Source organism: Tenrec ecaudatus, chromosome 15 (assembly GCF_050624435.1).
Source record: "Tenrec ecaudatus isolate mTenEca1 chromosome 15, mTenEca1.hap1, whole genome shotgun sequence".
NCBI lineage: Eukaryota > Metazoa > Chordata > Mammalia > Afrosoricida > Tenrecidae > Tenrec > Tenrec ecaudatus.
The window spans coordinates 5,540,064-5,549,682 of NC_134544.1; the positions used below are offsets into that span (position 1 = coordinate 5,540,064).

Consider the following 9,619-nt stretch of genomic DNA (forward strand, 5'->3'; position numbering starts at 1 on the left):
CATGTGCTTAGGGACTCCACAGAAATGGCCCAAAGCAAAGATCCATAAGTGCCAGAAAGCCAGGACACAAGAAAAACTGAGTGGCACTGAAGAAGGCGACTGGAGGGTCACTAAATGAAACTGATACTATTTTGCCAAATTTGTATGCAACAGCAATTGTAATTGTATGCAGAGCTGAGAGAGAAAGTCTCCCTCCAGAGACCGTGCTGTGAACTTGGACTTCTAGCCTCTAAGTTGTAAGAGAGTAAATCAGTGTGCTAAAGCCATCTTCTGGGTATTTCTGTGCCAAAAGCACTAGATAAAGGAGAAAGACGTCAATGAGCTGATGCTAGGAATGAGGTGATGCTCTAGCACAGTGGTTCTCAACCTTCTTAATGCCACAACCCTTTCATACAGTTCCTCATGGTGTGGTGACCCCCAACCATCAGAAATATGTATTTTCCAATGGTCTTAGGTGACACCTGTGAAAGGTTCGTTCCACTCCTAAAGGGGTTTTGACCCACAGGTTGAGAACCAGTGCTCTAACAGATACTTAAAATAGAGAAGCATTTGTAAACTGGGTCATACATATGTTAAGGTTTTTAAGTGTCTGATTGTGGAAGTCTGGATTGACTTGAAGAGACATTCAGTAGAATTAAGGATGTTCCAGCCAATTTCAGTGAGGGCTCCGAAGGAAGTGCAGGGAACCTCACACCTGAGATGGTGCAGATAGTGAGAAACTGTGGCAAAGAAACATCAGCAACAGAACCAAGAGGTCCAGTCTGGATGAGATGACATGGGAGTCGACCCATGAGGTGAGAGAGCTGAGATCCTGCAGGCCAAGGCTCACTGCTGTGTAAGGTTTCTCTAGACAGCTATCAGTAGAGCGTTGTAGCTCTTGCCTTATCAGGGCAATGTCCAGTCCAGCCCAAGAGGTCCATGGGGATAAGGAGGGTAGAGGCCAAAGAATCAAGAAGCAGAAGCTGAGGAGACAAAGAGCATAGGTAGAAGAGCTGCCTGCATTTCAAAGGATTGGGCTAGGCCTCTCAGGTTTCCAAGGGTGGGTCCACAACTTCCCATTTAATTGAATCCTGTCTTTACCAAATTGGTTCCAGAGTGGGTATGGGGCTAAATACAATGCCCAAAGCTGAAGGGGAAAGGCCACTCTGGCCAAGGTGAAGAGAATGGTGCCTGCTGAAGCTAAGGGATGGCCTAGCCAATAAGTCAATAAGCTGTACAGTAAGGCAGTCCTATGGTCCAGATGTTCTCAAGGAGACATTGTTTTGCTGAGTGGTGGACTTGCTTGGTGGCTGTTATTTCTCCCATTTATAATGAAAATGGCTACCTTGTGCCAGTTCTGCCTTTGCATTTCAAAAGCAGATATTTTGAATTCTATATTTTATAGGTTCACAGATGAAGGGATGTATTGCCCCAGGAAGATTTTGACTTGGAGTTGGTTTAAGATTTGAGGATAATGTATTTTACATGTGGCAAGGATATAAATTTTGGAAGCTCACGTGTGTATTGAATTGTGTCCCTCCAAAAATATGTGTCAGTGAGGATCAGTTGCAACTCTCAGTAATATATCATTATCTTCCATTGTGTGATCTGATGTGACTATTTATCGTAAGTGTTGTAAATCCTACTGAGTTTGAGCACAATTGAGCACAAGGTCCATACAGGAAGTACCTCCCAGACTCATGGGAAGTTAGATGTCATAACACATGCAAATGTCCAAATCACCAGGTCCACACATGTTGGAAGGAGACACTGACTTTGCTCCAGAGCTGACCCAGAGAAAAAGCTGATGCTCTGAATTTTAACTCTAGCCTCCTATGCTGTGGGAAAGTAAACTTCTGTTTTCTACAGCCATTCTCTCGTGATATTTCTGGACAGCAGCACTAGATAACCAAGGCAGAATTTGGTACCGGGAATAGGGTGCATCGCTAACCAGAAAAACCACACCCCTACCAGCAAATGGATGCAGATTCACAGTGACCCCATAGAAGACTGAAGAAGTGCTCCTGTGGGTTTCTGAGCCTGGAACTCCTCACGGAAGGAGAAAGCCTCACATTTCATGACTGGTGGTGTTGGATTGCTGACCTAACAGGTAGCAAGAAGCTCACAGGCTAACCCACTTACCACCAGGACTCCCAGTAGCCAATACTTCAAGTGTGTACCTAGGACTCTGTTGGACTCTTAAGTGTAACTAATTGCTATTAACAGTACAAGGGCCTCTTGGATGAACGTCATTAAGACTACTGGTGTTTTTCAAGTGTTCTGTGTCCATTATTACTATTTCAAAGATGTTAAACAAATATTCGCAGGTACATAGTATCTATTGCTGCCATCAGTGGCTCTTTGGGGGAAAAATAAAACAAGAACACCTAGCATTCTCTTTCTGTGTAAAAGTAAGTAAAAAAAATATTGCTGCCAGTTTCAGTTTCAATAAACATCTGTGTTTATTTAAATTTTTTAAAAAAGGGTTTGAACATTTTTCTGAGATCTCTGGATGAATTCGCATCCATTCACTGAAGTATCCGTTCTGTAGGACACATCGTAGCACACTGGGCTACGTGCTGGGCTGCTCACTGGTCAGCAGTCTGAAAGCACCGCTGCTCCCCTGGAGAAGGGCACCGTGCTCTGCTGCCATAGGGGTCCCAGCTCAGAAGCCCATCGCGGGAGTTTCTTCCATCCTGTAGTCGGAGTCCACTCGATGGCAGTACATCGTTGTTTGTTGCTGTGAATCTTGACAGGATGCCTTCCCAGAAGATCTGTTCTACACAGTGGCTTCTTGGGTGATCTGCTGGCCTATTTAAATTCAAAGCAGAATGATCGACTTAGAAGGTTAGGGTGACTGTTTCTGGAGATTCGACAGAGTCAGTCTTGATAGATGTTCTCAGAGGAGCAATATGATCACACCATGGGGGGCTTATTAGGGCAGAGTTTTAAGAAAACTGCAGACTGCATCGGTAGAAAAAGCCCAGGAAAGTCGCAGCTAGGTGTTTTGTCTCCACAACAAAATGCACCTGCTCATTCTTCAAGGTTCCAAAGACTATCTTCTGAGAATTTGGGGGGAACCTTACTCCATCCATCCTACAGGCTTGGTCATACCCTTTCAGGGTTCTTTTTGTTCCCCCAACTCAAAGAATATTTAAGAAGAACACAGTTAGAATCCTTTGAGAAGAACCGGCACCTCTATTTTAATGTGGGGTAAATCAAAGAGCACAGGCCACTCCCGGAAACAGTTGTCATCTGATGCCACTGGCTCTGCTCTGGCTCAAAGTAACCTGTGTGCAGCAGAAGCAAACATTGCCAGGTCTTACAGCCGTGCCACCGCTGTTGTTGGGTTGTAGCCCAGGGGGGCAGCCAGTGTGTTAATCCATCGCTTGTTACTGGGAGGTAGGGGTAGAGAGATAGAAACCCTGGCCCTTTAGAAGCATACAGACTTACGTGGAGGATATGTTGTGGAAAAAATAACTTTACATTTTGATGTTTTTGTTTCATCAAAGTTTCTATGATTTTGTAGCAGTATCTTTTTAATTACCACAGTAAAGGAGGCAGCCCCACAAATCCAATGGGACAATTCTACTCTGTCATAAAAGTCAAGTGTGAGTCATGAATAACAATAACAGCCTCTTTCTCAACTGTAAATGCAATCAATTCAAGTGGGGAGTGTCAGGTTATTGGGGGTGGGGTGCAAAAGACATCCCCTAAGGGGTGAAAAATCTAAAGCTGAGATATTTAAGTTCTACATTCAATAATCACCCATCAAATTAGAGGTAACGCTAGAAAATGAACTCTCACATCGGTGACTTTATCATAAACTGAAAGAGCAGCCTCTCTGCGACTTAAAAGATGACAGAGTTCCTATGAATTCATGAGTCAACAAGGACTTAATAATGAGATAACTGAAAAATTGAAAGTTGGACAGAGTGACGGACAATAAATATTTTGATATAGAATTTCAAAGCAAAGGGAATGAGAGAAGTGTAAATAAAAATTTAAATCCCAAATTAGAGCTGGGATGCAAATGCATTTATTTAAGCATAATATAATACACACTGTACTTCCATTCCTCATTTCAGTAGAAATCAAGTTTAAATGATCAAAATATAAAAAGTAATGTATATAACAAACAAAGCACCAAGTAAACTTTAAAGGGGAAACATCATGATATGCTTTTGTATTGTGATCCTGTTATGTCACCAAATAACTCTATGTAGTGATGAATTATATTATTTTATGCAATACTAAATAAAATTTCCTTGTATGGTAGCCATATTTATTTTATTATATGGAGAAAATGATTTAACATTTTCCAATAAAATAATTGTCACAGTTTAACAGTTGTACCTGATCACATTATATGCCTTAAAGTCCTAGAAAAACAGATATTTATAGTTTTCCTTTTAAGGTCTTAATTGTTACTATATGTGATGAACTTTGTTCATGCTTTCTAAAATTTATGTTTTTAATTTCCTCTTTTTGTACATGCCTTGAATGTACCAATTCCCCCTCACACCATCTGTGGGTTTAATAATTTAAGTTTACCCATGTTATTTGGTTTTCATCCCTGGCTCCTGAATATGTCCTCAGAAACTCCCAAAGTGACCCAGTAAGTTGGGATAGAAGTAGTCAAACTTTTTATGAGTAGCTGGGTTACCATTCTTTTCCAGGCTTGTTTTCTTCCTGCTTTAGAAAAAATCTTACCTTTTGCCCACCTGCTCACCATGACTGACTCTTTAATCCCTCGTTATGAGCCTAAATGTCTGCTACTTCCCAGTTTTCATTTCACACCTCTTTCCAGTCGTCTCACTTTATGTCCTCGGCACAACTGGTTCATGGTTTCTCCAACTGTTACTGAAACCAGCGATGTGTTTTCATCTTAAATGATTTTGATGAAGATATATACCTACTGTGGTTTTCAAAATATATGTATATATCTAAGTGGTTTTCAAAATTCATGCAAAGTACAGCAAGTATCACTGTGAATGGAACAGCAATCATTAAAAGTACTACATTCTGGACCCATAGGGGCTGTATGTATACATGTAACTATCCTACTGTGAGAAATTTTAAGCTTTCAACCTGAATTGCAAACCTCTCCCCTCAATTCTTCTTACAATGGCAGCAGCAAAACCCTTACGTTAATGAGTAAAGTACATCAGCTTTGAGGATTGCACTCGGGCAAGCATTACTTATGTAACATCAGGTGACAACAGTAACTGGGAAGTTGGGTAGGAGGTTTACGGGTCAGTGAGCTTAAGGCAATGGTGTTCGAGTAATTTGCTGAAGGATAGTGAGAAGGGTAGCACACTTAAAGAGTGGTTACAACACCAACGAATGTAGCTGGAGAAATTGATGAAAGCACCTATCTTTGGCTGTGTATACTTTTACCAAAATAACACACTCACAGAAAACTCCAATAATTAAGTTATGCAACAAGTTGAGCTTCTTTTTAATAAACTACAAGTCACACAGCTAACTATAGGTTTGGAGATTAACTTGCTGTGACCTTCAGGTTCATGCTCCCATGCTTCCCTCCACACAGATGGTGGACAACCGAGCATCCAGAGAAGGGTGGACTCCTATCATAGAGCCTGTTTAGCTAGTTTGAGGGAATCCAATGATAATATGCCATAGCCAGCAATTCAACTGCAGTATGTATCCCGGTGCTTTTTCTGCCTTAGTTGCCTTTCTCTATAGACCTGAGCACACCTAGTCATAAACAAATATTTTTCGAACACCTGCTATGTGGTCTCATATTTTTGAGATGGTAGAGAAACAAAGTATTTGTCCAGTAGTCATATCAATGAAAATGCTATTTGCATTCAGCAATATTATTCATCAATGATATACCTCACCCTGTTTGTGCCCATTCCAAATAAAACTGACCCAATAAAGTGTTGGAGTTAGTGACTAATATCATTAATATCACATACAAGTATCTTTTCTCTGAAGATCATACACAAGGGATTGCCCAAAATTCCAGCCAGATTCAGAAGAGAAGACATAGAATGAGGGATATCACTGCTGACATTAGATGGCTCTTGCCTGAAATCAAAGAAGACTAGAAACTTAAAAGTGTATCTGTGTTTTGTTGACTATAAAAAGCATTCATCTGTATGTATCATAACAAAATATGCATAATATTGGGAAGATTGTGAGTTCCAGAACACTTAATTGTGTTCATAATGAAACTATGCTCGGGTGGAACTTCTACATGTACTTGGGGGAAGTTATTCTAACACAGTAAAGAAATACTGAATGGTTTGACATTAGGGGAAATGTGGAGGCTTCCATTGTGGGGTGAGCTATGAGTCAGAAGTGACTCCGTGGCGGTGGGAAGCAAAACTAGCATAGCATAGTCCTTCGATTGTACCGCAAAGGCATCAACCAGGTGGCTCATAACAAACTATGAATATCCTTGAGAAGAAGTGGATTCAAGGACACTCCTTGTGCTCCTGAGGAGCATGTGCATGGATGAGAAGGTAGTTTTAGGAACAGAACAAGAGAATACTGCATGACTTAAAATGAGGAAAGCAGCACACCAAAGTTGCACCCTCTCATCATAGTTAGTCAATCTGTGTTCTAAGCAAATGATCAGAGAAACTGGATTTTGTGAAGAAAAATCGGGCACCAGTATTGGAGGAAGGCTTATCAACAATTTGGAATATGCCAATGACATCATCTTGATTTGCTGAAAGTTAAGAGGACTTGAAGTCCCTGAAAATTAAGATTAAGGATTGCAAATTTCAGTATGGACTACAATTCAACGTAAAAATAAAAAACAGACAAAGCAAAATTGTCACAATGGACCAATAGTTAACACCACAGTGAATGGAGAAGAGATTGAAGTAAAGTTGTCAAGGACTTCATCTTCTTTGGATCCACAATCAATGCTCATGAAAGCAGCAGTCAAGAGAGCAAACTACTCATTGAATTGGATCAACCTGCTGCCCAAGACCTCTTGAAAGTGTGTAAAGCAAGGCTGTGACTTTGAGGCCTAAAGTGCACCTGACCCCAGCCAAGGTATTTTCAGTTGCCTGGTATGCATGTGAAAGTTGGACTTTGAAGAAGGAAGACCAAAAAATGATCCATGCATTTGAATTGTGATGCTGTCAAAGCATATTGAATGTCCTATGGACTAAGTCAGAATGGACTCCATAGTCCCTAACCACATCAACATTTATGTTTGCTGCAAAAATAATCATGGGTATGGTGTAGCAGGGTTTCAGGTAAGAAAACTTCTTACACCTTAACAAACACCTCAAGGGAGTGAGTTACTGAGAATCGAGGCTCAAGACCATGGTCTTAAGAGACACCAAGGTCAATTGGCATAACAGCCTGCGAAGACAATATTTACACCCCCCCTCCAGTAAGTAGCCAGCTAGTAACTGGGGTCTTACAAGCTCATAAATGGCCCACTAAAGTGCAACTATGGGTTAGTAGTTTGAAGCCATTGCCAATCCTTGGGAGAAATATGAGGCTCTCTGCTCCCATAAAGATGTATAACCCCCCCAAACCACAAGGGACAGTTCCATTCTGTCCTATAGGGTTGCTGGGAGTCGGGATCAACTTGATGGCAGTGAGTTTGGGGAAGTATATTACCCCAGCCCAGCCAGTGAGGTGCTCTGAATACTCATTTCCTAATGAGTGATGGAAGTGATGCTGAGTTACTGGTAGTTAAGTTTTGTGATAGCTTTTCATTCAATGAATCATTAAATTAAAGTCATACATCCCTGCCCCACCACCACCAAGTTATCCTCTAGACCAGGGGTGAGCAAACTTCTGAGATGGAAGAGCCATCAATTTAAAACTTATCCAAGAGCCATAAATATATATATTTTTTTCAAATGTGCTGCTTTTAATGGAAGCTGTGTACAAGATTTTTCACTCTTGCATCTTCTCAAGTGATTCTTCCTTGTATTTGCCCTTTTCCTTTCCGACTTGGCGAGATTTGGCTTTCCACTCCAGGATCTTTTTGCGGTCTTTGTCCAGTTTTAACCTTGTAATCACCACCTTGCTGGGGTGAATGCCCTCATGGACAGTGGTGCCGTTAGCTTTATCTCGCTGCACCCGCTCAATGTAGATGACGTACTTCTTTCGGTAAACCTGGACCACTTTGCCAATCTGCTGACCTTTGTAGTGTCCTCGCACAACCTGAACTTCATCATCCTTGCGGATAGGAATGGACCGGACGTTGTATTTCTGTCTAAGTTCCTTGGAAAGCGGGGAAGACATAATCTTCCTGCGAACGTGGGAAGTGGCACTGAAATGCCTTTTCCGGTTTTTTCTCCGGTCCGAAGTCACAAAGGGATTGAACTTCATTTTGGCGGCTACTCCTTCAGCGATGGCCCCCATAAATATATTTTTACAAAAAGAGTAAATCACCTTTATCTGAATAATATCCTTTAAATGGAACTACGAGTTTTATTTTCATTTTCAATTTTCTTTCAGAGCCTCATGCATGTAACTGAAAGTGCCACAGCTGGCTCTCAATCTGCAATTTGCTGACTCTCCTCTTAGCTATACTCTTTGCTAGTTAATATTTTTGTATTTTTAAAAATCATTTTATTGGGGCTCATACAACTCTTATCACAATCCATACATACATCAATTATGTAACGCACACTTATACATTTGTTGCCCTCATCATTCTCAAAATTTGCCTTCCACTTGGGTTCCTGCAATCAGCTCATTTTCCTTTTTTTTCTCTTCCGCTCCGTCCCCACTCATTCTTGAATCCTATCCCAGCATTCTTCTTATAGTTCCAGAATTAAGTCAGATATTCAGACTCAGAAATGTTAATTGAGTCACTGAAATCCTAAAGTTCTGGTGAAAATGCTACTTATGGCTGCATATGCACATGCCTTAGGAAAGAGCCACTTATGAAGGCATGCACACATGCCTGCAGACACACACACATGCATGCGCAAGCACATGAACACGCATAACTTGTAACAGTGTCAGAATGTAAGTTCAAGCTTTCTCAACTATGTGGGATTACAATAAATCTAGATAGCTTGTTCCACAAAAGAACATTTTTATGCATTTAATACATCATATACTCTAATAGACACCAAAGTTTGTCCCCCACACACCCCTTCCTTCAGAATTTAAGCAACATTATTACCCACCAAAGTTCCTTCCCCCAAAGGGGGGAAAACAAACAAACTCCAAACACATTGATTGCAATAGAATGTGACAGATTCTAGAGCAGGCGTCACTCTCCATGAAGATGGGAGATAAGAGAAGGCACTTTATTTGGTTGAGGGGAAAGGAGAAAATTAGGCAGAGTTTTACAGATAAAGTCACCCTTGCATGGATTGTGAGCTAGAATTGTCTGGAATCCCTTCATATTTCACCTTTGAACCCACTCGCCGTCCAACAACAAGGCTGAGTTTTCAGGTCCTGCGGAGGTGACTTAGAAAAAAGGGCTCAAGGGCTCGTTCTGCAAAGCAGCCACTGACGACTCCGCAGCACAGTTTTACGCCACCACCCGGGGGTTCCCCCCAGGAGCCAGAGTGGACGCCACTGCAGCTGCTATCAGCACACTGCACCAGGCCTGTGCGGGCAGGTCATTCTAGGCTAAATTATAAGCACAATGAGAAACTAAGCTCAACTTTTAAAACTC

The 9,619-nt window shown here is 41.4% G+C and overlaps 1 protein-coding gene across 1 annotated transcript; it reads right to left on the reverse strand.

Moving 5' to 3' along the window:
* Window positions 1–7,875: 7,875 nt before the first annotated feature.
* Window positions 7,876–8,336, reverse strand: LOC142427738 (large ribosomal subunit protein uL24-like). Its single transcript, XM_075532883.1, has one exon. The coding sequence runs from the start codon at window positions 8,311–8,313 to the stop codon at window positions 7,876–7,878; it is 438 nt and encodes a 145-aa protein (XP_075388998.1). The 5' UTR covers window positions 8,314–8,336.
* Between the last annotated feature and the right edge of the window lie 1,283 nt (window positions 8,337–9,619).

Excerpts from the sequence above, each read along its gene's own strand:
- LOC142427738 (XM_075532883.1), bottom strand. The coding sequence starts at position 8,313 with ATGAAGTTCAATCCCTTTGTGACTTCGGACCGGAGAAAAAACCGGAAA.